The sequence below is a fragment of the Felis catus genome, chromosome A3, assembly GCF_018350175.1.
Source record: "Felis catus isolate Fca126 chromosome A3, F.catus_Fca126_mat1.0, whole genome shotgun sequence".
Taxonomy (NCBI): domain Eukaryota; kingdom Metazoa; phylum Chordata; class Mammalia; order Carnivora; family Felidae; genus Felis; species Felis catus.
In genome coordinates this window covers 12,595,582-12,623,187 of record NC_058370.1, presented here as the reverse complement: position 1 = coordinate 12,623,187, position 27,606 = coordinate 12,595,582, and the positions used below count along the sequence as shown (strand labels likewise).

The 27,606-nt window shown below is 44.3% G+C and overlaps 1 protein-coding gene across 2 annotated transcripts in view; it reads left to right on the top strand.

Moving 5' to 3' along the window:
• ARFGEF2 (ADP ribosylation factor guanine nucleotide exchange factor 2) overlaps positions 1-27,606 on the top strand; it is a 103,760-nt gene that overhangs the window by 55,553 nt on the left and 20,601 nt on the right. For both annotated transcript variants that reach the window (XM_045053511.1, XM_023251133.2), the window contains exons 22-30: positions 3,349-3,496; positions 4,638-4,737; positions 10,157-10,197; positions 10,302-10,471; positions 15,193-15,344; positions 20,676-20,848; positions 22,845-23,005; positions 24,744-24,874; positions 25,016-25,145. In XM_045053511.1, the coding sequence (XP_044909446.1) occupies positions 3,349-3,496; positions 4,638-4,737; positions 10,157-10,197; positions 10,302-10,471; positions 15,193-15,344; positions 20,676-20,848; positions 22,845-23,005; positions 24,744-24,874; positions 25,016-25,145 (1,206 nt within the window). The remainder of the gene's footprint in view (positions 1-3,348; positions 3,497-4,637; positions 4,738-10,156; positions 10,198-10,301; positions 10,472-15,192; positions 15,345-20,675; positions 20,849-22,844; positions 23,006-24,743; positions 24,875-25,015; positions 25,146-27,606) is intronic.

The following is a 27,606-nucleotide window of genomic DNA, read 5'->3' as shown; positions in this document are numbered from 1 at the left end:
CCCACCTGCAAACCGAGTCAGTCCAAGCCTGTACTGCCAGTTCACGGGAAATCTAGGGGCCAGAGGCATGTGTAAATGAGATCATGTCCATCAACTGTAGGAGTTGAAACCCCCCCGACTGAATGACCAGGCTCTTCAACAAATAAATGACAAGGAAAATAATGGAGTCTTAAAAAAGACTTTAGGGGCGCCTGGGTGGCTCAGTCGGTTGAGTGTCCGACTTCGGCTCAGGTCATGATCTCGCAGTTCGTGGGTTCGAGCCCCACGTCGGGCTCTGGGCTGTCAGCTCAGGACCCTGTTTCGGATTCTGTGTCTCCCTCTGTCTCTGCCCCTCCCCCGCTCATGCTCTGTCTCTAAAAAGACTTTAGAGAAAAAAATAAAAATGATTTCGTGTCACGGAAAGGTGGTCACAGTATATGAAGTAAAAATTCATTTTAAACGTACATAGAGAATGAGGTTTGAACAGATAAAGAAAAATGTTAACATCCTCAGTGATAGAATTAGGTGGGCATTTTATTTTCTGCTTTTTTCCCTTAAGTTACATTACCTGATTTCTCTACCATTTGTGTATATTGCTTCTTGCTTTAAAGAGAAAATTGTGAAAAAGTGGAGGTGAGAGAGTGCAGAGTTGCAGGGACTGTGGGCACCCAGAGGGAAGATTGCTGCCTCCTGCCCCACGGAGTCCTTAAGGGGGAAGGGCCCCCATCCCCTACCTCCCCGCCCCCCTGCCGAGCTGCACTGCGGGGGGGGGGGGGGGGGGGGCCGGGCTGGGTGTGCACCTCTGCCTGCCTGCGTGTGGCCTGCAAGTCCCTCAGTCCCCAGGCCGTACCTCTGTGGGGCGCCATGAGGAGATGGGAGGTCATGGCGCGGGAAAGGGATCAGAACTGCGTTTGGCAGGTGGTAAGGGCTCAGTAGGCGTTAGCTGTCCTCCTCCCCCTTATCATGGCACACACCTGCGTCCTCTTCCACCCAGCCTTTCCTTTCTCTGTCACAATCCTGGAGTTTCCTGTATTAGAAAAGATGAAGTTGCATGGGGTGGGGGTGGAGAGGGCTGGGTTGGTTTGGGTTTTGTTTTGTTTTATTTTATCTCTATGCCCAGTGTGGGGTTCGAACTCATGACCCCAAGATTGGGGACTGAGCCAGCCAGGAGCCCTGGTTTTTTTGTTTGTGTGTATTTTAAGTTTATTTATTTTTGAGAGAGACAGAGCATGAGCGGGGGAGGGGCAGAGAGAGAGAGGGAGACACAGAATCTGAAGCAGGCTCCAGGCTCCGAGCTGTCAACACAGAGCCTGACGTGGGGTTTGAACTCACAAGCCGTGAGATTATGACCTGAGCTGAAGTCGGACACTTAACCCGACTGAGCCATCCAGCCGCCCCTACTTTTTAAGAAATAATTTCCTGTCTTCTGAGGAGTCATAACGTCTGATGAATCAATAAGTAGCCACTTTGTTTCGTAGAACTTTTTTTAACCTGGGAGGCATGATCTATGTGGGGTTCCCGCTGGTTGCCAAGTCTGTAGCAACACCTGGAAATGTGAAAATGAATTACCACCTATGTGATGATCAGAAACCTTGAGAAATCAGACTTGGAACCAAGAATCCCTCAGCCACAGGTTGTTGACATACTCAAGACTCTGGCCATCCTCAGCTTCTGGAAAAGGGAGGGAATTCATAGTTTACCGGTAATAATTTAATAGTATTGTATATGGAGCAATCAGAGGATAGCTCTTTCTGGTAGAATTAAGTACCTTTCTCAGTCAGCTGGAAGGCAGTCTATAAGTAATAACAGAAGCACTCCATGGTGTAATGGACTCCCATACTCTGACATTGGATGATAAAGTCAACACGAAAGGCAATACTCAGCTTTAGTCACAAATTCCCGTGAAAATCCCTTGGGAAGGGTTTACCTGGAGATCTCTACGCTGTCCCACAATCAGTTTCTTGGAACCAGTTTTTCCTCTGGTGGAAGTTGAGACCAATTTCTGTTTCTTCAGATAAGTTTCAGTTGAGAGGGCTTGTGTGCAGGGATGACCTCTCAGCCCCAGAACCACCCCATAGGGCTGGAAAGGTGCAGCCTTTCTTCCCGCCGCACCCCCATTCTGGGGCATGTTCTCAGTCAGCCAGCCAGCCAAACAATAATCAGCTATTTTAAGTGCTGGGGATTCAGCAGTGAACAAAGCAGTCGGTGCCCTGTTGGGACTTAAGGCACAGAACAAGCAAATATATGGCAAAACGCCAAAACGTGGTAAGTGCTGAGGGAAAAAAAAAAAGTGTTACCAGGGGATGGTGGTGGAGAGGGTGTGTGATCTCAGGGCAGTTAAAGGAGGTCTCTGAGGGACACACGTGTCTGAGGTGGAAGTGAGCCATAGGGAAGAGCGTAAGGCACATATTCTAGGAATAAGGAACAGCAGGTACAAAGGCTCACGACGAGCCATGTCAAGTTAATGGAGCAGCAGGGAGACTAGTGTTTTATGTGTCTGAGGAGTTCATTAAACATCCATATGGCATAACTCCATTGTACCAGCTTTTCTTTTGGTCATTTTCTCTTTTCCTTTTTAATAGTTTGAAAAAAATATAGCGAAGTCTGTCTTCCAGGCCCACACTCAACAGGTCGCCTAACCACGACTAGGGAAACCACCCTAAGACCCTCAGATTTTATTCTCACCTGAAAAGCTGTGTGTTTCAAAGAACTCTTTAATGACTAAGATTGCTAGAAATGGGAACTGGTTTCTTTTTGTATTTTAAAGATGTGAGGTTTTTTTGTTTTTCTTCAGCCTTAGCGGATACTGTTTTGTTTTGTTTTGTTTTTTACGTTTATTTAGTTTTGATAGAGACAGAGCACAAGTAGGGGAGGGGCAGAAAGAGAGGGAGACATAGAGTCCGAAGCAGGCTCCAGGCTCCGAGCTGTCAGCACAGAGCCCGACGCGGGGCTCGGACTCACAAACCATGAGATCGTGACCTGAGCCACAGTCAGACACTTAACCGACTGAGCCACCCAGATGCCCCGATACTGTTTTTTATTTTTATTTTTTTTAATTCTAGTACAGTTAACATATAGTGTTATATTAGTTTCAGGTGTACAATACAGTGATTCAACATTTCTATACATTACTCAGTGCTCATCAAGATAAGTATACTCTTTTTTTTGGGGGGGGGTGGGGGGAGAAGCAGAGGGAGAGAAAGAGAGAGAATCTTAAGGAGGCTCCTTGACCAGCACAGAGTCCTACTTAGGGCTCAGTCTCACAATTGTGAGATCATGACCTGAGCCAAAATCAGGAGTCAGATGCTTAACTGACTGAGCCACCTGGTTGCCCCAGGAACTCATTTCTTCATGCTTTCTCTTCATTAGATCTTGAAATGCATCAGCCAGCTGGAGCTTGCTCAGCTCATAGGAACCGGTGTGAAAACCCGCTACTTGTCTGGATCTGGACGTGAAAGAGAAGGGAGCCTGAAGAGCCACACGTTGGCAGGAGAAGAGTTCATGGGCCTTGGCCTTGGTAAGACACCAGGCCCCACGGCTGGCCATCCTGGAGTCACAAGTTAACCGGAATGAAACGCTTCTTGTCTCAGCAGGACTGTTGTGTAAACCTCTTCCTTGTGTGCCAGCTGACAGCATGTTTATTCGTGGAAGTGCAAGTGCTGCTCTGGCTCTCATATCTGTGCTCGAACTGTTGAGTAAATGCCTGTTTTGTCAAAATCAGGGTGCATTACTTTTCTTTCTGTGCATAGAACTACTGGGTGGAGGGCCATTTGCTTTAGAAAGGCTGCAGCGTTAGTATCTAGTGGATATCTGCATCTCTCGATTTTTAGAAGGATTCTTCACCGTCTCTTCCATGTTCATTTGGGGACCTTTTAACTAAATGGTATTCTCATGAAAGTAGAATTCTTTCTCACTGAATCGAGAGACTCCATCAGTGATAGAACAGTAACAGTAAATAGGGCAAACAGATGTGTGGGACCACATTCGAAACCCTCCGTTTACACATTTGAACGCATTCATTCCTCTGAACAACTCATTGAGATTGGCACGATTGTCATCCCCATCTTGTGAGTGAGGAAGGTGAGGCTGGGGTGAAGTGACCTGAACAAGACCACACTGCAAGGAGTAGCAGAGGCGGGTGTCAAACCCAGGCTGTCTCGGGGCAGAGGGCAGGCTCCTAGGTCCCACTGCACTGGTTGGAATCGTGCCGGGTAATGTTAAAAGCACAGACTGTATGAGAGGGGAGGGGTTGTCATAGCATCGCCTCCTTAGGGTGCACACAGGGATGGCTGGGCTAAAGTCCTGGAAAGCATGCCGGACATTCGGCAGGTGGAAGCCATCACATCTTCCAGGAGCTCTAAGTTAGGGTTGTTTAATTCGTATTTGTTTTCCTAAATATAGGCATTCAATACTATAAAAATGTAAAAGACTGTAAAGGAAAGGAGGTGGTTGGTACAAGCAAAGGAGTTTGTATTTACAGAATAAGAATGTATTTTATGCTGTCATCAGTTGAGGGGGCTTGGGGCTTTTTTTTTTCCCCTCCCACAAACCCTTCGCATTTATGTCTCTTGTTGCTGCAGATTGATGCCACAGAATACTTTGTTCTAAATATTTGACTGTTTTTGAAGCACCGTTGACTTTTGCGCATTGCGTTCCAGGTAATTTGGTGAGTGGCGGCGTGGATAAAAGACAGATGGCCAGCTTCCAGGAGTCGGTTGGTGAGACCAGCTCGCAGAGTGTGGTTGTAGCTGTGGACAGGTAATGATTTTGTTCTCCAGCGAAGCTGGGCTGTCCAGTAGCTTGGCACATCATCTGTGTTGTTATTGGACTCCGCTCATTTGCCTCTTGTGAGTGTGGTGAGCTCCAGATCACTCAGGCTAGGAAGAGGCATCCACAGCCACTCATAACCTTCACGTTCATCTAAATTGGGACCCGAATTGCCTCCTGACCTTTTGAAGAAAAATTATACCTTTAACCTTGTGACCAAATCATGTCAGAAACAAGATTTTTTGCTTGTGCTCATGTTTTAGGTTACCTTGTTTCCTTAATAGAGATTACTTTCATAAAAATGTCAAGAAGGGTTTAAGATTTAAAGCCTATATCCGTGAGTGAGACTTGGCCAAATTGATAGTTTCCATTTGTTTTTCCTCAGAACCTTTCCATTCTATCTGTTTACTTGAAACTTGACCTAAACATCTGAGAGAAACACAGGTACTCTCATTTGAAGACATTCATTAGGTACCAGTGCTTGAAATGTGAATTTTCTAAAATGAACACGCTCCTGAAACTTACCACCGAATAATCATGTACGCTGCTGTTCATTTGGTTATTGACCCAGCCCGGTGCATTAAATATAGACCATTTTGCGATGACAGCCATACAGAATTTTTGTCATAATTTGTATTGTTCTCAGGACAATCCTTCGTATTTTGAATTCTTTGTCAGTGTATTTAATTACCTTGTTCCTGTTGCTTCTCTGCTTCTCTCTAACAGGGACACTCTCTGTAACATACTTTTGACTGGTTTCCCCCACATTTTTCAGTTAGGTTTAGGCTAATAGTACAAAATTTTTGTTCTTCCACTAACCACACTTACTTCTTTTCTGTTTCTCTGCCTCAGCCACATCACGGACTACAGGCAGTCTTGCCTAGCACCACTCTTGTGCTGTTACATTTCTGAAAACCGAGATACAATTCACATACCATAAGATCTGTTCTTTTAAAACGTACAATTCCGTGGGTTTTAGTATATTTGGAGTTGTGTGGTCATCACCACTGTGGAATTTCAGGGCATTTTCATCTCCCTGTACTCCCCATTTCCTCTGCCAGTGGTCCCTGAGCCCGTAATCTTCATTCCGTCTATATGGATTTGTGGATTCTGGGCATGGTTCAGTTGTCCATTTCTGCTTTCCAGTTCTATCTGTTTGCCTCGTGACTTTGGGGTTTGTTGTTAGATACATATGTTTGTAATTATATGTTTTCTTGACAGATTTAACCTTTTATGTTATAAAACAGTCTTTGTCTCTACTAATGATATTTATTTATTTATTTATTTATTTATTTATTTAATTTTTTTTTAACGTTTATTTATTATTGAGAGACAGAGCATGAGCATGGGAGGGACAGAGAGAGAGGAGGAGACACAGAAACTGAAGCAGGCTCCAGGCTCTGAGCTGTCAGCACAGAGCCCGACACGGGGCTTGAAGTCAAACCATGAGATCATGACCTGAGCCGAAGTCTGACACTTAACCGACTGAGCCGCACAGGCACCCCTCTAGTAATGATTTTTAAATCTCTTGTCTTATATTGGTGCAGCCACCCAGCTCTCTCTTGTTTACTTTTTGATATGCTGTGTCTTTTCTATTGTTTTACTTTCAACCTATTTGTGTCTTTGAATTTAAAGCGAAACTCTTTGGGGGCACCTGTCTGGCTCAGTCAGTAGAGCATGTGACTCTTGACCTCAGAGTCACGAGTTTAAGCCCCACGTTGGGCATGGAGCCTACTTTAGCAAAATAATAATAATGCAATAAATCGAGTCTCTTTGGACAGCAGATGGTTGGACCATTTTTTAAGTTTTTATTTATTTTGAGAGAGAGAGCACGAGATGGGGGGAGAGAGAGAATCCCAAGAAGTGTCTATTACTTTTAATTATATCTATTAAAGTATCTATTTGCATTTAATTATAATTTAATTGCTGATATATAGGATTTATATCCGCTCTTTTGCTCTTTTTAAAAATGTGTCATTTTTGTTCTCCCGTTCCTTCATTATCACTGCCTTCTTATATGGTAAGATATTTTCTAGTGTATCATTTTACTTTCCTTGTCTGTTTTACTATATTTTTTGAGTGTTTTTCTTACTGATTGCTTTGGGGATCATGATTAGTAACATTTTAACTTTGAACATTTGACTTTGAATTAATGTCCACTTAATTTGAATAGTCTGAAACATGTCTTCTGTATAGCTCCATTCTCTCCCCTCTCCTTTGTGCTGTCATATGACTTACATGTTTATACACACCTGCCCATCAACACAGTTTACAGTGATTACCTTCGCTGTCCTCGAATCCGGTAAATAAAATGAGTTACACACAAGAAATACCTATTTCCCCACGCACTTACCTTTACCAGTGCTCTTTATTTCTTCAGATTCTTTTGAGTTATTCTCTATCATCCTTTCATTAGAACCTGAAGAACTTCCTTTAATATTTCATGTAGGGTAGGTTGGTTAGCAATGAATCATCTCCGATTTTGTGTATCTCGGGATATTTTAGTCACTCCTTCATTTTTGAAGGTAAGTTTTGCTGCATTTAGAATTCTTGGCTTGGGGCGCCTGGGTGGCGCAGTCGGTTAAGCGTCCGACTTCAGCCAGGTCACGATCTCGCGGTCCGTGAGTTCGAGCCCCGCGTCGGGCTCTGGGCTGATGGCTCGGAGCCTGGAGCCTGTTTCCAATTCTGTGTCTCCCTCTCTCTCTGACCCTCCCCCGTTCATGCTCTGTCTCTCTCTGTCCCAAAAATAAATAAACGTTGAAAAAAAAAAAAAAGAATTCTTGGCTTATAGTCTTTTTGTTTTGGCACCTTAAATATGATATCCCGCTGCCTTTTAGCCTCCTTGGTTTGTGATGGGAAATCAGCTTTTCGTTTTCCATAGGGTCCATCATGCAGTCACAAATCTCTGCTCTCTTTCTACTTCCAAGATTCTCTCACGGTCTGTGCCTTTCATCATTTTGATTATTATATGTCTGAATGTGGATCTCTTGAGTTTATCGTACTGGAGTTTGTTGAGATTCTAGAATGTGTAGATTGTTTTTCATCAAATTTGGGGTATCTGTAGCCATTATTTCTTCAAAAGTTCTTCCAACCCCTTTCTTTCCTCTCTTGTTCAGACTCCCCTTATGTATGTCTATATATTTGATAGTGCCCTACAGGTCTCTGAGGCTCTGTTCACTTTCTTTTTAGTTCTTTTTATGTCTGTTTATCACACTGCATAATCTCATCTGACCTATCTTCAAGTTCACGAACTCTTTGGTCAGCTGAAAACTGCTGTTGAGCCCCTCCGGTGAGTTTTTCATTTCAGTTTTATGATTTTCAACTCCAGAATTTCTGTTGGGTTATTTATTACTTTTTTAATATATTTATTAATATTCTCTATTAATGAGACATTGTTCTTATCCTTTCCTTAAGTTCTTTGAACATATTTGAAATAATCATCTTTAGGTGTTACCTGCGTGGCTCAGTTGGTTAAGCATCCAACTTCGGCTCAGGTCATGATCTCACAGCTCGTGAGTTCGAGCCTTGCATCCGGCTCTGTGCTGACAGCTCAGAGCCTAGAGCCTGCTTCGGATCCTCTGTCTCCCTCTCTCTCTGCCCCTCCCCTGTTCTCTCTCTCTCTCACACACACTCTCTCTTTCTCTCTCTCTCTCTCAAAAATAAACATTAAAAAATTTTAATAAAAATAAAATAATCAACTTTTAAAACTTTAGTAAATTCAGTATCTAGGTTTCCTCAGGGACTGGATCTGTTGTTGTTCACCTGTAAATAGGCCATCGTTTCTTGTTTCTTTACATGTCTTAACAATTTTTTGTTGAAAATTGATACTTTAAAAAATACATTGAGACAGCTTTGGGTATCAGGTTGCCCACCACACACCCAGGGTTTATTATTGTTGTCATTGCTATTAGTTTGTTGAATGACTTCCCTGAGCTAACTATATAAAGCCTGTATTCTTTTCGCATATAGCCACTGTCTCCTCATTTGGCGTTTGTGATCCGCTAAGAATTGGACAAAGATCCCATATGCCTGGGACTGTTAAGCATGCCAGCCTTTGCTGCGGAGTTTTGAGTGTGTTTTGGGGTGCCCCTCTGATGTTCTGGCATGTTGTGTTGTGCCTTAAGGCCTGCCAAAGATGAGCGCTTAGGGCCCTGTCTTGTCTTCCGTGGGTGTGTACAAAGCCTTACCCATGTGATGGCTATCTAGATTACCAGGAATATGGTAGGGCTTTTTATTACTTTTTTTTTTAAGTATTTTTTTTTTAATTTTTATTTGAAAGAGGGAGAGAACGTGCATGTGTGCACATGCGAGCAGGGAAGAGGGGCAGAGGGAGAGAGAGAATCTTAAACAGGCTTGACACCCAGTGCAGAGCCCAATGCGGGGCTCAGTCCCATGCCCCCGATCACAGCCTGAGCCAAAATCAAGAGTCAGACGCTCAACTGACTGAGCCACTGAGGCGCCCCTGGTATACCTTTTTAAAGCCTCCCGTGGACACCTTATTCCCAACTTTTCCTTTTAAATTTTCGCCCAGGTCATTGTTTGACCTGGTCATACTCAGGTAGCTGCATTGTTCATTGGTTACACAGATTGCTTGTGACAAAAGCCCCAGAGAAAAGGCTGTTTGGACTGAACGAGGTCTGTGTCAAATATGGACAAATCCTAGAAATGAGGGTTCCCAGGGTACTGCCAGGCAGGCCACACGTCAGTTCCCTGAGAGTGGTATTTTGGGGGAAATTCCAGGACTGTTCTGTTCTCTCCTGTGGAGCTAGGTTGCTGGTCTCACAGTTCCTTTGACTTCAGAGCTGTTGGTTTTCAACACTCCCATGGAGCTGGGGAGACAGTAATGGAAATAGGCCAAGTTAAAACACCTTCGTGTCCTCTGTTCATACCAAGATTTAGCCATTTTTCTTGAATGAGCATTTCATCAGCCTTTGGTAATTTCCAGAGTCAGTCCTAGAAGAGTTGGTTTTGGTAAGTTTTTTTGCCAAAAAAAAATTGTTTTGTGTGTTTATGTTCATCTTATGGAGGAGCACCTTTTTAGTATATTTATTAATATTCTCTATTAGAGAGACATTGTTCTTCCTTTCCTTAAGTTCTTGGAACACATTTGAAATAATCAACTTCAGTTGATTTAGTTGACAGTGTCCCACTGTCGTGACATCACGTGCTATTATACTTTACTCTCCCTTCCTCCTTTTGATGTGTCGCTTTTTCTTTCTACCGTTGTAGGCATTTCTGCTTTCAACTCAGTTCATTTACCAGTTCTGTGCCTCTGATGCCTCCTCACTTATTTTAGTAGAGGTGCCAGACCCAAAACGTTTCCTTGTTTGCCTTTTCTTCAGTGTTTGAAATTGAAATTCAGCTTCCAAATCTAACTGTGATCTTACTGTGTCTGAAATTATCTTCCTAGAATTTTTACTGGATCTACCAGACTGGATGGAAATGCCATAGGTATGTATTTGTCACTCACATGTGACAGCTACAGAATCCTCATGTTGTGACTCTCTGGCCGTTACTAATGAAGCCTCGCATGTGTTGTTGGGTCCGGCCTGCAGTTGACTTTGTCCGCTGGTTGTGTGCCGTGTCCATGGACGAGCTGGCCTCCCCCCACCACCCTCGCATGTTCAGCTTACAGAAGATCGTGGAGATCTCATACTACAACATGAATCGCATTCGGCTGCAATGGTCCCGAATATGGCATGTGATTGGAGATCACTTCAATAAGGTAACTCTTCACATTCAAAAACTACTCCATTGATGTCCAGAAAAAGGCAGGCAGCTGTATTCATAAAAGAAGTGATTGAGAGTGTAGGTGCCTGTACACATTTCCGTGCTATCCGACAGTAGAGCATTCCTATGAAACCTTTTGTAAGCTGAAATGGTGTAAAGCAAAGAGGTAGTTACCGTTAACTTGTATGAAAACTGTTTTGAGCGTCCCCAGACCCCCCAAATAACCTCTCTCAGGCATTTCTGATACTTCAGGACACATCTTGCTAACGAAGCACGGAATCGAGATAAAGCCCAGGTGCTCAGTGAGAGTTCAAAGCTCTGGCAGCTTGATGCGGAGACACCAAGTGGAGTTCCCGGGGCGGGGGCTTGGTGACACCAGTCCGGCCTCTGGAACAGCTCGCTGCGAAACAAGTGCTGAGTGTTATGTTCCCTTTTCGCCTTCTTTTGTAAAAGCAGAAGTTCTCTTCAGTTGTTTGGTTTTTTTTGTTTGTTTTTTTTTTTTTTGGTTTGCAAAAACTGACACTAAGGTGGGTCTTTCATAAAAGCAAAGCAGTGCCACCTGACATTGCAAGAAGCAGAGGACACCCGTAATTCATTTTCCCTGCAGAGCGTATTTACATATCGCTAGAACTCGGGGAGCGTGGAACTAAAATAGTATTGGTACCAAAAATACTCGACTGTCCCCTGCCCAGGATGTAGGCTGACGCCACAAACATCGTTGTAGTCACTGGACCAACACTGGTGTTGGAGCACATTGCAGAATCCTGTGGTGTCTTCTGAATGACCGGAGATTAAGATGAAGTTCTGTATGTTTCACTGTTAAACGTCCCTGCTGCTTCTTTTGGCTTTCTTTGCCATCGCTCTCCTAAAACCTTTGTTGAGAAAACTAACATTTATTTTTAAATTAGAAGCAAGCTAGAGGTTTGTGTGTTTTGAAACTGACAACTACTGGAAACCAGACTGCGCTTCTTTGTTTCCGCTGGAAGTTTCATCGTGTGCACGTAGGCACTTGCACACATCTGTTGAACACACTTTACAGATCAGAACGTATACATACCATGTGTGTGTGGATGCGTCTCTGATGCCATTGACTTCTTAAAGGAAAAGTAATAGCTAAATTATACTGTTTACTACCAAAACACACTCCATGATTTCAAAACCATTTCTTCACTCCTGGAGATAGAGTTCTAATACAGATGCTTCAAAGAACTGTGAGTAAAAGATAGTTTATCCAAAAGAGAATCGCACTCTCTGCATTGAATGGAAGAAGCTTCTAAAAAGAAGTGGTCTGCCACTGGGATACAGAACAGGCAGTAGGATGCTGGTAAAGGGTTTATAGCATCTGTCGATTTCTGTGGTGTAAGCCCCCCCGCCCCCCACAACCGATTTGAGGCTAAGCAGAATGATATTGGAGATAGTGGTAGTGCGGATTAACAGGGTTGAGCACTGTTGGCTCTTGTGGGCAGCTGCTAACCTGCTTCAGGCCCCAATTGAAATGAGACCTTGTCAGATGCAGTCTTGTATTCTTGTCCAGGTCTGTGACCGCTAAGCTGGAGCAAACATTGCTCATTAATGCCGCGAGATCTTTCCGCTAGCAGCTTTGGAATCCTATTTTCTCTTAGAAGTGATAATCCCAAAGTGGGGTTTTTTTGGTAAACATGTCCCAGCTCTTTCGAGTCTAGATTTTATGTTCGGTGGGACTTAGAACATCAGTTTATACAGGTTACTGTTCCCACCTATGATTCTATTGTCAAGACTTTTTTTTTCCTTTTATTTACTTTGAGAGAGAGAGAGAGAGAGAGAGAGAGAGAGCGCGCGCGCACCAGAGAGGGGCAGAGAGAGAGGGAGAGAGACAGAGAATCCCAAGCACAGAACCGGATGTGGGGCTCGATCCCACGAACCGTGAGATCATGACCTGACCTGAAATCAAGAGTCAGATGCTCAACTGACTGAAGGCACCCCTTTTGTCAAGAGTCTTTACGTGCCAGTTCTCAGTTATCTTTGGGCCGCTTATGGGCAGGCCTGGGACATGGGCTGGCAGGTAGTAATTAGACTTTTCGTGGTTGTCAGCTTCATTACAAATGTCTGTTCCATCTCATCAGAGCCATTAAGCACAAAGTTGTGGAAAATTCAGTCCCTCCGTCTGCAGCTCATCATTCTTTCTACCACTTCAGGGAGATGTTGTGCTTCCCCTTGGGAACCGGGGCACGTAAGGGTCTCAAGGTTTGAAGAGATGGTTGGCTGAGTACAGCTGTAACTTAGCTCTTGGAATTCTAGCAGAGTCTTTGGCACAGTCCCATGTTCCTCGTTTAAACTAGGGCGCATGCGTGCCCTGGGGTGTGTGCAAAGCTGCTCAATCAGCATGGAGTGTGCTCTGCAGCAGGAACTCCTGAATCCCCCTGATTTTTACGAGAGGAATATTCTTTTTATTAGTCTTTAATTAAACGAACGTTACATGAGGGGCGCCTGGGTGGCTCGGTCAGTTGGGCGTCCCACTTCAGCTCACGTCGTGATCTCACGGTTTGTGGGTTCAAGTCCCATGTCGGGCTCTGTGCTGACAGCTCAGAACCTGGAGCCTGCTTCAGATTCTGTGTCTCCCTCTCTCTCTGCCCCTCCCCTGCTTGCACTCTGTGTTTCTCTCTCAAAAAATAAACATTAAAAAAAAATTATTTTTTAAATAAATGAACACTCCGTGAACACCTTAAAAAAAATTACAGCTAAAATCACTTTCGACCATCACCACTCCCCAGTTGAGCCCTACCCCAAACTAATTGTTACCAGTTTGGTATATATTTTCCCAAACATTTTTGTAGAAATATAATAGAAATATAGATATATAGAAATATATCATAGAAATACAGATAATCTTGTCTTGGTTTGTTTTGTTTTTCTAAAAAATGTGATTAGTATTATATACCAGTTTGTAACTTTCGTCTTCCACTTAGCAAGGAATCTTAAAGATTTGACTGCTATTAGTGTGCATGAATTTATTTTTATAATTGTAAAATGCGCATAACATTTTTCATTGTAACTGTTGGTAAACGTATAACTTATCAGGGTTAAGTACACTCACATCGTGTGCAACAGATCTGCAGAGCTCTTTTCCTCCCGTAAAACTGAAACTCCAAATTCATCAGACACCAGCTTCCCATTCTTGGCCACCCCTCCCCCAGTTCCTGGCAACCACCATTCTGCTTCTTGTCTCTGTGAATTCAACTGTTCTAGGGACTTCGTGTAAGTGGAATCATGCAGTATTTATCTTTTGGTGACTGGCTTATTTCACTTGGCATAATGTCCTCAAGGTTTATCTGTACTGTAGCCTGTGATAGAATTTTCTTCTTTCTTCTTCTTCTTTTTTTTTTTTTTTTTTTTAAGGCTTGGATGTATTTGTTTTTAACTGCCAAGTTTTATTGCATGTATGTGAATATACCGTTATGTAACCATTTTCCTATTGATGTTTCCAATTTTTCTTTCTTTTTTTTTTTTTTAAGTTTATTTATTTCTTTTGAGAGAGAGACAGCAAGCGAGCATGCTTGTGCTGGAGAGGCAGAGAGAGAGAATCGCAAGGAGGCCCCATACTGTCAGCTCAGAGCCCAGCATGGGGCTTGATTCCATGAACCATGAGATCCTCGACCTGAGTTGAAGAGTTGGACCCTTAACCGACTGAGCCACCCAGGCGCACCTGCAATTTTTCTTTATTGCAAATAAATGCTATTGCCACGTTACTTTTGTTAAAAGTAACGTATTTTCAGGTCAGACCACATGCTAGCGAAGTTCCTTGCTTGGAGCAGGCTCCTGCAACATGCCCCAGGTCCCTTCGCATGGGTTCTGGTGGAAAACATCCCCTTGCTCTGCTTTTAGGATTCTTTTTGAGGCAAAAGCCTGAGCAACCAAATATATAGCCACAGCTCCAGTCCCTAAAAGTAGGTAGACTACAGACAAGTACAGTTTTAAGGAAATCAAAAGCCTCAGTGTTTGTGCTGAATTCTTTGAGGCTGGCGATAGACATTTATAATTTGCTTTAGGTGACAGACAAGTATGAAAAGGCTTTAGAGACTTTAAAGTCTTTTGACTTCTTTTGTTTAGATAAAATTAATTAGTACATGAGGAATTATTTAATGAGTATAGAGTTTCAGTTTTGCTACATAAAGAGTTCCAGAGATCTGTTGCACAACAGCATGAATGTACTTAACACTGCTGAACTGTGTGCACTTCAGATGGTCACTTTTATGTTTTACATGTATTTGGCCACAATCTTAAAAAAAAAAAAAAAATTTAAATAGCGGGGTGCCTGGGTGGCTCAGGCAGTTAAGCATCTAACTTCGGCTCAGGTCATGATCTCATGGTTCATGAGTTCGAGCCCTGCATCAGGCTGTATGCTGACAGTTCAGAACCTGTAGCCTGTTCGGATTCTGTGTGTGTCGCTCTCTCTGCCCCTCCCCCACTGCTCGTGCGCTGTCTCTCTCTCAAAAATAAATAACCATTAAAAAAATTTTTAGCATATTTTGAAAGCACTTTAAATGTGCAGTACTGATCTTTCATCATTAAACTTAAAAATTGTACAGGTCATAGCCAAGAAATGCCATTTCCTTTTTTCCTTCGGCGTGCTTTTCCAGAGCATTTGTTTTGAAGGCAGCCTGTCCGTTTTTGATGTTCAGAACCACACATCCACAGTTGCACTGTGCCTGTGTCACCTCACCTCCCTTTCCTGCTCAGGTTGGCTGTAACCCCAATGAAGATGTGGCCATCTTTGCTGTTGACTCCTTAAGGCAGCTCTCTATGAAGTTTCTCGAGAAAGGAGAATTAGCCAACTTCCGTTTCCAGAAAGATTTTCTGAGGCCCTTTGAGCATATCATGAAGAAAAACAGGTATGTACATTGTTCTAGAAGACCTTTGGTCAAACTCCCCAGGGGAGGCCCAAAAAGACCTAACACTAATCACACAATATTTTCTTCCCTTGTTGATGGAAGCAAATAAAATGAACAGCATATAATTCATCTGTATCATTTTTTTTTTTTTTTATGTTTACCTATTTTTGAAAGAGAGTATGAGCGGGTGAGAGGCAGAAAGATTGGGGAAAGAGGATCCAACGCGGGCTCTGCACTGGCAGCAGAGAACCCAATGCGGGGCCTGAACCCACGCACCACGAGATCATGACGCCTAGCCGACTGAGCCACCCAAGCACCCCCACACGTGACATTTCTAAGTAAATCACTGAGATCTGTGTGTGGCCTTTCCCAGAAGAACAGGTTACACCACCACAACTAGTAGAAACATACCATGCATCGTTACTGGGGTGGGTGCTGAAGTCCAGAGAAAGAGCCACTGCTGAGGCGTCCTAAAACAAGGTCAAGAATTACATGACCCTTCATTTCTGCCCTGGAAGGCGATAGAAGAGATCAGGACAGCTATCCCTCTGAAGCACTGTCCCTGTTCATCATTTGTTCCCTTCGCCTGTATTTATTGCAGCCTGCCATCGCTAGGTACTGTTCTAAGTGCCACGCATACAGCACAGAAGCAAACAGTCAAAAATTCCTGTTTTCATCTGGCCCTGATTTAATCATCATCGCAACTGGGTACAGGGGTGTTCGTTACCATATTCTCTTTACTTTTGTACGTGTTTGAAATTTTCCATAATGAAATTCAAAAGTAAACCCTTGTTTAGATTCCAGTGAGATAGATAAATAAATGTTTAAATCAAGGTAAGGGGCTAAGAGTAGAAGCACTCTTTTATACAGGCCGGTAAGCAGGCGTTTGGTAGGTTGACCCTTATGCAAAGGGAGGAACAAGCCAGGAGTGGCTGTATGTGGTCTTGGGAGAAGCAAGAGCAAAAGCCCTGTGACAGAGTATGCTGGGCATAGATAAGGAGGAGCAAGGAGGCTGGTGTAGCTGGACAGAGTAAAGGCAGAAGGTCCTGGAGGATGAAGCCCTGGGTCGCAGAGTGCCTAGGTCATAGAGGAGCCGTCAGCTTTTGTCAGCACTTTGGTTTGTTCTCTGTGAAAGACAGAAGCTTTTGAGCAGAGAAGTGAAATGGTCTGAAGTGTTAAGGGATTGTCCTGCATTTATCTGTGGAAAATGGAAAGCAGTAGGATGGGTTAAGCAGCTACTGTAATAGTTCAGATTTGGACCCGGGGGTGAGACACCGTGGGATTTGATTCTGCATATGTTTTGAAAGGACAGCCTACTGTGTGTGCTGAGGAATTAGCTGTGGGGCATAAAACAAAATGTCAAGGATGACTCTTAGCTGTAACCCTTTGTGTCTGTCCCCATCCCTAAAATGTGTCCATGAGATCTGCTTGGATTGTTTGTTTTTAATGAGAGGGGTGCCTGGGTGGCTCAGTCGGTTAAGCATCCTACTTCAACTCGGATCATGATTTCCCAGTCCATGAGTTCAAGCCCCGCGTCGGGCTCCGTGCTGACAGCTCAGAGCCTGGAGCCTGCTTCCGATTCTGTGTCTCCCTCTCTCTATCTCTCTGCCACCCATGCTTGCTCTCTGTCTCTCAAAAATAAACATTAAAAAAAGAGCTTACAAGTTCAAAGGCTATAAGCTAGCGTGGGTCACTTAGGATAATAAAAAGGGCAGCAGCAAAGTCTGCTTGATGTGTCTTTCTCTTGGTGTCTTTCTTCTTCACCTTACTGCTTATTTTAATAGAAAATAAAGCTCATCCCAGAATCTGGCCTCACCCCTGAGTTTAATGTGCACACAGAAATACCCTCCCGCCTCTGGGGACACTGTTGATAGTGCCAAGGAGACTGAGGCCTTGTGTAGCAGAACAGTGTGCTCACGCCTGCCTGGCTGGCTGGTGGCACTGATGGCCCCAGAATCCCAGGTCCTCCCTGCCCATCCCGTGGCTGCCCAGCCAGCGTTTGAGTAAGGGGCAGAGTGAGTTTAGAATCACACATCGCCAGCCACTCTTAGACACTGTTGATGGAACCGTAACTTGCTGTAACATTTCCAGAATCATTGGGGCAGTGTCCATCCAGAACCTTACTATTTTTGTGCCTTTTGACTCACTAGTTCTACACTTTTGCAACTCTTGTAAGGAATTAATTTGAAATACAACGAAATGTTGAAGTAACACAAAATAATTTTTTAAAAGCCAGATACCACCTAAATATACAAGAGTGTTAAAGTAATTCTTGGTACAGCCACAACATGGAATATTGTGCAGCTGTGAAAGATGTTCACAAAGTTTGGGGTGCCTGGGTGGCTCAGTCGGTTAAGCGCCCAACTCTTGGTTTTGGCTCAGGTCATGATCTCATGGTTTGTGAGTTCGAGCCCCACATCAGGCTCTATGCTGATGGTGCAGAGCCTGCCTGGGATTCTCTTCTCTGTCCCTCTCCCTCTGCCCTGCCCCTTCTCGTGCTCTCTCTCTCAAAATAAACTTAAAAAAAGAAAAAAGATGTTCACAAAGTTTATGACATAGGAAATGCTTAACAGTTTAGTCAAAAGGCCAAGTTCTAGAATTGGACAGTGTAATAATAGTGCTATCAGGGCACCTGGGTGGCTCAGTCAGTTGAGCATCTGATTCTTGATTTTGGCTCAGGTCATGAGCTTACTGTTGTGAGATTGAGTCCCATGTTGGGCTCTGTGCTGAGCATGGAGCCTGCTTGGGATTCTCTCCCCTCTCTCTCTGTCTCTCTCTGTCTCTCTCTGTCTCTCTCTGTCTCTGCCTTCCCCCTGCACACACACATGCACCCTCTCGCTCAAAAATAAATGAACTTTTGGGGCGCCTGGGTGGCTCAGTCAGTTAAGCGGCCGACTTCGGCTCAGGTCATGATCTTGCGGTCCGTGAGTTCAAGCCCCGCATCAGGCTCTGTGCTGACAGTTCAGAGCCTGGAGCCTGTTTCAGATTCTGTGTCTCCCTCTCTCTGACCCTCCCCCGTTCATGCTCCGTCTCTCTCTGTCTCAAAAATACATAAACGTTAAAAAAAATAATAATAAAATAAAAATAAATGAACTTTTTTTAAATGTTTATTTATTTTTGAGAGACAGCACAAGTGAGGGAGGGGCAGAGAGAGATGGAAACACGGAATCCGAAGCAGGCTCCAGGCTCTATGGTATCAGCACAGAGCTTGACGTGGGGCTCAAACCCATGAGCTACGAGATCGATCATGACCTGAGCCAAAGTCGGACGCTTAACTGATGGAGCCACCCAGGCACCCCCTAAAATAAATACACTTAAAAAAAAAAGACAGTGGGGGTACCTGGGTGGTTCAGTTGGTTAAGTGTCCAACTTCACCTCGGGTCATGATCTCACATTTTGTGAGCTCGAGCCCTGCAATGGGCCTGCTGCTGTCTGCACAGAGCCCACATCAGATGCTCTGTCCACCTCCCCCACCCCGCCCCTGCTTGCACTCTCTCTCAAAAACGAGTAAACGTTTATAAATAAATAAATGAAAATTTAAAAAAGACAGCGAGATCAATCTCTGCATGTGAATACTGTACTATCACAGGAATTTTTTTCATCATGTTTTTTCTACATTTTCCAGAATGTTAACTGTCATCACATATTATGGTGTGACACATATTAATAATCAGGCAAAAAACATTTTATTTTATTCATTGTTTTTTTTGTATTTTTAAAACTGTTTATTGATCTTCAGAGACAGATAGTGGGGAAGGGGCAGAGAGAATCCCAAGCAGGCTCCGCACTGTCAGCACACAGCCTGATGTGGGGCTCGATCCTATGAACTGTGAGATCATGACCTGAGCCAAAACTAAGAGCTAGACATTCAACCGACCGAGCCACCTAGGCGCCCCAAGCATTAATCAGTACGTGTAGTTCATCTCAACAAGCTGCTTTTTTTCCCCATGGGGAGGCAACCCTAAATTCAGTTATATTACATATTAAAGTCGCCTAAGTATGTAGTCAGCCTTTTGTCATCTGTGGGCAGCATATTTACTTTGTGGACTTCTAGATAATTTTCAACTCTGTTTGGACTTTTTGTTTGCCTTCTCTAAATGACCTATTATCAGTTAGCATGAGTCCTGCAGACTAACCTGAATGTTATCTAAGACAGATGAAATTTGCAAGCCAAGTTTGCAGTCCTAAAGCCACTCTAATGTGACTTTCAAAGCTAGTGGTATAAGAGCTTGCTTCTTGTTTTATTTGTAAAATAATAGAACTTACTTCATGACTGTATGTGTCTTAATAGGTTCCAGGGCATATACGCTAATCTGTCACAGATACCCAGATAATACCGTGGTGAACCATGCAGCTGCTTCAGAAAATGGGCCATTTTTCCTACCTTCAGGTTTTGTTTTGTAATAATTTAAAAGGTTGCGTCTTAAGTTATATATGTATACTCCCATCCATGCATATGTGTTTACCATACACGTATATCCCTGCCCAAAAATCTAAGAGGATATGCACTAAGAATTGAGGAATGGTCATGTCTGGGTGGCAGAATTATATTAGTGTAAAGGTTTTCAGCCAGAAAAACTGGCCGACGATGGCTTAAACCACAAGGCTGTGTGTTGTTTACTTAAGTCAGAGGCAGGCAGTCCCAACTTTGATTCCTTAGCCCAAATTGTCATCGAGGACCCAGGTTCTTTCTGTCCCTTTGGCCACCCACAGGATCATTTTTTATCCTGGAGCCTACTATTTCATGCTGCTGAACGGAGGCTCTATCTCTAGGCATCATGCTATGTTCACAATGGGGATACCAGGAAAGGGGGCAGAACCTACCATGTGTATTCCTTGTAAGACAAGGAATTGTTTTCCTTGTAAAACCAAAGCTATAGTAGAAACCCCTCCCCATGCCATTCCCATGAATGTACATAATTCCCATATGTAATTAGAACAAGTCATATAGCTCCCCAGGCTCCAAAGAAGTCTGGGCAATTGAGGACCTGACAGATGAGACAAGATTGTCATGTTTTCTTGTCCCGTTTATGGTTGGTTCCCTGAGGTCAGGCATGTTGCTTCCTGGATAAAATTAGAGTCCTGTTGTCAAGGAGGTAAGGGAGAGGTGGCTGCTGGGAAAGCAGCTAACTGTCTGCCACAGTGATCATCTTAATGTTTTTTCCTTTTTGTTGTTTCTAATTTAATTTATTTTTAATGAGTGTGGATTACTATGTGCTTTTAAAAATGTAGGGTTTTTTTTTTTAACATGCTGCTTCTAAGGTGATGCCGTGTCACTTTCGTCCCACCATGCAAAGTACAGCTGACATGGCTGCCCCGTTCTTTCCTCAGGTCTCCGACCATCCGGGACATGGTGATCCGCTGCATCGCCCAGATGGTGAACTCCCAGGCGGCCAACATCCGCTCAGGCTGGAAGAACATCTTTGCCGTGTTCCACCAGGCAGCCTCGGATCACGACGGGAACATTGTGGAGCTGGCCTTCCAGACCACGGGCCACATTGTCAGTAAGTGGCTCTACTGTCCCACCTGCGAGTCTCAAAGGGTGACCACTTATTTCCTGTCTCTTTTACTCCCCAAAGGGGCTTCCTTGTTTGAGATCTGCCGTCATATAATAACGCGGCAGGTGGCATTCTGAGCACTTGAGGCATGTGCGCAAGAACCCCGTGAGGGAGATACGGTCGAGTCTCATGGTTCGCAACCACAGAACTAGTGCTGCCCGCACTTTTGCGGACACATGCGTGCATCCAGCAGGGAGATACTTGAGTCGCCCGAGGCACGTGTTCCCAGCTGAGGTGAAGCGAGGCGATGCTCTGCCTTTTGGTTTCAGCTCTCCCGCTGTAAATAAATAAATGTCCTTTCTGTGGTCTACCTACTACCACGTATTGTTTTCATTTTTGATTTTTTTGTTGGTGAGTTCACCATTTAGGATGGCCCTGAAGTATAGTGCCGGAGTGCTGTCCAGTGTCCCTGGAGAGAATACACGTTCTCGATAAGCTTTATTCAAGCTTGAGTTAAAGTGCAATTGGCGAAAAGTTCTGTGTTGTGAACCAACACTATTTGTTAAATCCTGAAACACACATAAAACAAGGTTATATATTGATCGGGTTTTTTGTAACGTTTATTCATTTTTGAGAGAGACAGAGTGTGAGTGGGGGAGGGGCAGAGAGAGAGGGAGACACAGGATCCGAAGCAGGCTCCAGGCTCCGAGCTGTCAGCACCGAGCCCGATGTGGGGCTCGACCTCACAGACTGCAAGATCATGACCTGAGCTGAAGTCGGACACTCAACCGACTGAGCTGCCCAGGCGCCCCGGTCTTCATAAAAAGTATAAAGCAGGGGCGCCTGGGTGGCGTAGTCGGTTAAGCTTCCGACTTCAGCCAGGTCACGATCTCGCGGTCTGTGAGTTCGAGCCCCGCGTCAGGCTCTGGGCTGATGGCTCTGGGCTGATGGCTCAGAGCCTGGAGCCTGTTTCCGTTTCTGTGTCTCCCTCTCTCTCTGCCCCTTGCCCGTTCATGCTCTGTCTCTCTCTGTCCCAAAAATAAATAAACGTTGAAAAAAAAAAATTAAAAAAAAAAAAAAAAGTATAAAGCAGATCATCTTTGATCTTTTTTGAGGTCTTTTAACTCTTTGTAAGCTTCTTGCTATTCATATTTTTGTCTTAGGTGATATTTGTAGGTTTTCAGAAACCTTAGATTTCTATATTACCTTTCACCTTTAGCTCATTGACCTTCTTTATCTCCCTTTGTCTTCACAGCCAGGTAAGGGGTGGTCTTGGGACAGAAACGGCCAGGGCAGTAGAGGACGCACTCGGGATCACCCAACCAGGGCCTAGCTCAGTGCTCACCTTCTGTCGGCGAAGGCAGCTAGGGGGCCATTTCACACACACATCAGTGTTTATCCTGCATCATTCCTTAAACTCCATCCTAAAGTAGCTTAAATTGAAATGGACACCTTGGCATCCTGATGAAGCTTGGTTTTTTTATGGCTTGTCCTCTCTCACTTCTTTGGGGACACTTGTCAGGTAGGACTTCTTCAGAGAGTCCTTCTCTGACCCCCAGCCTAAGCAGCCTCTCCTGCCTTCTGTCCCCTCACCCAGCACTCACCCAACCTGAGATGATATTTTATAAATGTACTGACACAGGTGATTCTTGTCTGTTCTTGCCCATTGGAGCAAGAGCATTGTGAGGGCAGGGAATTCGATTGGTCACCTCTGTCCCCAGGGCCCACAACCATGCTTTGCACATAGTTGGCACTCTAAACGTTTGTCGAATGAATGAATATTTGGACCTTTGCATCATTGCTTGAGCTCAGGAACCAGTTTAGCCCAAGTGGTGCTCAGTGGATTCATCCCTGAATAACTTAATAAAAAGTTGTGTCTTCCGGAGATGGTGACATGTTTCTCCTAGATTTTCACGAAAGTAACTGTCTTGGGGTGGGAGGGGGTGTTCGATCCCCATTTCCAAGTCCTGGTCTTATGAACAATGTGGCTTTGTTTCCACAGCAACTATTTTCCAGCACCATTTCCCTGCAGCCATCGACTCCTTTCAGGATGCTGTCAAGTGCTTATCAGAGTTTGCCTGCAATGCCGCCTTCCCGGACACCAGCATGGAGGCCATCCGGCTCATCCGCTTCTGTGGGAAATATGTCTCTGAGAGGCCTCGGGTACATTTTTCCTCTCCTCCCCCTTGGGCACTGAGGGAAAAAGAATCACGGGGCAAAAAACCCTTACTCCTGGCAAAGAACTTTCCAGCTGCGCTTTCAGAAGTGCGTGTTTGCCCTCAGCTAGGCGTTCAGTTCAGAATGCCGCTGTTGCTGTTTTGTGTGTATGAGGTGACTTGTTTTACCCCTACCGAACTTTTATGTAGTATTCTACTAATTGTTTTTGTGGAAAATAATAGTATTTAGCTTTGAATTTTGGCAAAGCTGAAGAAGCTAGACCTTTCTATTTGTAAGAGAACAAACCTGGGGCCCCTGAGTGGCTCAGTCGGTTGAGCGTCCGAGTCTTGATTTTGGTTCAGGTTGTGATCTCCCAGTGTTGGGAGCAAGGCCTGAGTCAGGTGTGGGGCTTGCTTGAGATTCTCTCTCTCCCTCTCCCTTTCACCTTCCCCTCTCTTGCACACGTGCTCGCTCTCTCAAAAAATAAAGCAAGAGAAAGAACAAACCTACCTCTTATGGAAAGACATTTTACTCCCCCCCAAAAAAACACGACATTTTACCATTTTGACATGACTGAGAAATCACACTTTAAAAATCATCTTTTGTTTTCTCCCAGAAATGTTCGAGTTTATTCTGTTATGTCTCACCTTTCCAAAGAAGCCTGCTTGGTTAAACGACCATCTCAAACAGTGACATTAAGTAGAATAAGCACATCTAAACTATGATGGCTCATACAGATCTCTTCTTCAGATCTTTTCTGCGTATTGACTTATTTAGTCTCCACGTCAGACCTATGAGATTGGGAATTATGTCCCCATTGTACTGGAGAGTTCACTGAAACAGAGAGAGAAATTGCCTAATGTTGGAGAAGCTGAGCTGATAAAGAAATCCCATTGCAGCAGACGGCACTGCTTCGAGAATGGTTCCAGAGCAAAAGGCTCAAAATCCCAGAGGTGGGGCAGGGAGTAGGGCTTCCCACCCAGACTGGGAAAGACTGCCAGCTTCTAGCTGCATGACCTTGGGCAGCTTACTTATAATCCCGGTGCCTCAGTTAACTCATCTGTAAAGTAGGACATTTATTTGTATCTGGCTCATGGTGTTACCGTGAGGATTGTTAATGCACATAAAGCACTGTCACAGTTCCTGATGCAAGCCCTCAATAAAGAGCTGCTGGTGGTATTGTTTTAAGGAGTGCGTATTACAGTTATATTCCAGAAAGACCTAAGGTACGGAATCATCTTGAATACCTTTTGACCTTTAATGCTTTTTTTTTTTTTTTAATGTTTATTTTTGAGAAAGAGAGAGACAGAGTGTGCGCCCAAGCAGGGGAGGGGCAGAGAGAAGTGGGGGACAGAGGATCTGAGGCAAGCTCTGTGCTGACAGCGGAGAGCCAAACACGGGGCTCAAATTCATGAACCATGAGGTAGACGCTTAATCGACTGAGCCACCCAAGTGCCCTGACCTTTGGTGCTTTTCTTAATGGAACACCTCCCACCCGCAGGACCCTCGTGATCTGCCCACTCAGCTTATTCTAAAACCCACAGAGGTCCAGAGCTTCATACGTGGAAGCTGCTCGTGTGCTCTTGGGAGAGGCTTGTGTCTGCCTCCTCCGGATTCCCGGTCCCACCCTTGCTGAGTGGATGTTTTTAGGGGAGGAAGATGTGTGGGGCCTGGAGCTTCATGTAGTTCTCTTTGACTTTCTTCCTTTGCTTGGCCTGCATCTGAGAGATGACCCTCCTTGTAGGTGCTACAAGAATACACAAGTGACGACATGAATGTGGCTCCTGGCGACCGGGTCTGGGTCCGAGGCTGGTTCCCCATCCTGTTCGAGCTCTCCTGCATCATTAATAGATGCAAGCTGGATGTTCGGACAAGGTAACCATGTCCCGGACAGTGCCCCTTCTGTCATGGAATGAGCCTCGGTCACCGGCTTAGTTGACCCGTGCTCTCCCACCGTCTTCTCTGCTCTTTTTCCCCTCACCCATTCCCTCTCTGTGCCTGGCTTTGTTCCTCCAGAGGACTCACGGTCATGTTCGAGATCATGAAGAGCTATGGCCACACCTTTGAGAAGCACTGGTGGCAGGACCTGTTCAGAATCGTGTTCAGGATTTTTGACAATATGAAACTCCCTGAGCAGCAGTCAGAGGTAGGTGATGACTAACACGGTGCCCTAGATGTGGCTAGGTGGCGTGGGGGTGGGGGAGTCTCTGCCTTTGTCTGCTGCAGGATTGTGTCATCATCCCCATGAGATGTGTTTCAAAATGAAAACCCCATCCTTGGAACTCTTATACCAGAAGCAACTAATGCTAAGAAACTGTCCCCATCTGAGGAAGGGTAAGGGGAGAGAGGTCACCATGGCCGGCCTGCTTGGCCCTTGGGCATTACACCTACCAGTTCAACAGGGCACTGCTCCTGTCTGTTCTTTGGTCCGTATCAGCTTCTCAGCAGTCAGTAAACAATGGGATGTCTCTGGTCCCTAAAAGAACCCATTTAAAACATTTTTACGAGTGCCTGGCTGGTTCAGTCAGAAGAATGTGGATTCTTGATCTTGGAGTTGTGAGTTCAAGCCCCACATTTGGCATAGAGATTACTTAAAAATAAAACTTTAAAAAGAAAAGTTTTTAATGAAGTTACAGTTGGAGATGATGTTGGCAAATTATTAGGCTTTTTTTTTTTTTAAAAGATATCTGATGCCTCTAGTTGTCATTGTTATTTATCCCCCAAGGATAGAGGGAAGAGGAGAGGATATTCTAAGACTTTTAGAAGGGAAAGAGTCACTTTCTTAACCACTTTTAGGAATACCGTTCTCTCCCTCCCCCTGGTATAAAAGCAACATAGGTTTAGTATGGAATATTGAGAATATATAGAAAACTCAGGGGCGCCTGGGTGCCTCAGTTAGTTAAGCATCCAACTTCGGCTCGGGTCATGATCTCACGGTTCATTAGATCGAGCCCCACATCAGGCTCTCTGTTGACAGTGTGGAGCCTGCTTGGGATTCTCTCTCTGCCCCTCCCCCACTCACACTCTCTCTTCTCTCTCTCTCAAGATAAATAAGCTTAAAAAAAGAAAAGAATACGCAGAAGACTCACAATTTTACCATTCAGAAATAAGAGTTAATGTTTTGGCAAATTTCTGTCTTCTACATGGTTAAAGTATGGTTGAGGTCACAGTATAAGAGTTCAGCTTTCTAATCTTATTTTAAAATAACTTAAATTTTTCTTCCTTGTAAAACAAATCAGAATACAGAAAAGCAAAGAAAACATTTGAACAGCCACTGTTCCAGCTTCCACAGGCAACCACCGTTAACCTACCTTCACATTCTTCGTGTGTTTTCTTCTTTACAAAAATGGGATCCCAGCCCACACACCGTAAATTGCTTTATCAGTTTAATACCTGAGTGTTTTTTCACAACCCTAAGTCTTCTTCCATACTGTTTTTAAAAGTTGCAAACTGTTGGGGCACAGGGGTGGCTCAGTCAGTTAAGCACCTGACTCTTGATTTTGGCTCAGGTCCTGGTCTCATGCGTTTGTGGGATTGATCTCCATGTCAGCTATAGTGCAGAGCCTGCTTGGGATTCCCTCTCTCCCTTTCTCTTCACCCCTCCCCGCATACCCGCTCTCTCTCTCTCTCTTTCGAAAGTAAATAAATAAACATTAGAAAGAAGGCAGCACTGAAATGAACATTCTTTGCTGCTACCTTTGTTCTTGTTTTTTCTTTTTTCTCTTGGGACAAGTGGTATATCAGGTTTGGGGCTTACAAATTACTGAGGCTTTTGATACGTACTTTCAAGTTACTTCCAAATAAATTCGCAACCTTTATAAATTTACAGCCTTTTACATTTGAACAGTGCACAAGAGTTCCCGTTTCTCCATACCCCCTCCAACTCTTCATACCTTAATGAATTTTTTTAATGTTTATTTTTTTTTTTTAATTTTTTTTCAACATTTATTTATCTTTGGGACAGAGAGAGACAGAGCACGAACAGGGGAGGGGCAGAGAGAGGGAGACACAGAATCGGAAACAGGCTCCAGGCTCCGAGCCATCAGCCCAGAGCCCGACGCGGGGCTCGAACTCACGGACCGCGAGATCGTGACCTGGCTGAAGTCAGACGCTTAACCGACTGCACCACCCAGGCGCCCCATTTAATGTTTATTTTTGAGAGAGAGAGAGCACATGTGGGGGGAAGGGCAGAGAGAGAGGGAGAAAGGGAATCCCAAGAAGGCTCCATGCTGTCAGCGCAGTGCCCAACTCGGGGCCCAATCTCACGAACTGTGAGATTATGACCTAAGCTGAAATCAAGAGCTGAATGTTCAACTGACTGAGCCACCCAGGTGCCCCCATACTTTTTTTTAATCTTTGTTCATTTGATGGGCCATAAGTATCACAGTGACAAAGTTTTGTAATTGCTGGTGAGGTTGCAAACTTTTTTTCACATTGCTGATTCACAGTTTTTTTCTTTTATGAATTGCTTTTTCACATCCTTAGCCAATCTTTTGGGTTAGTTATCTTTCTCCTATTGATTTAGGAGCTTTTTAGTGTATAAGTAACATAGCATATCCTTCCATAAATTGCAAATGCTTTTGCCCACTTTGTTATTCTCGTTTTGT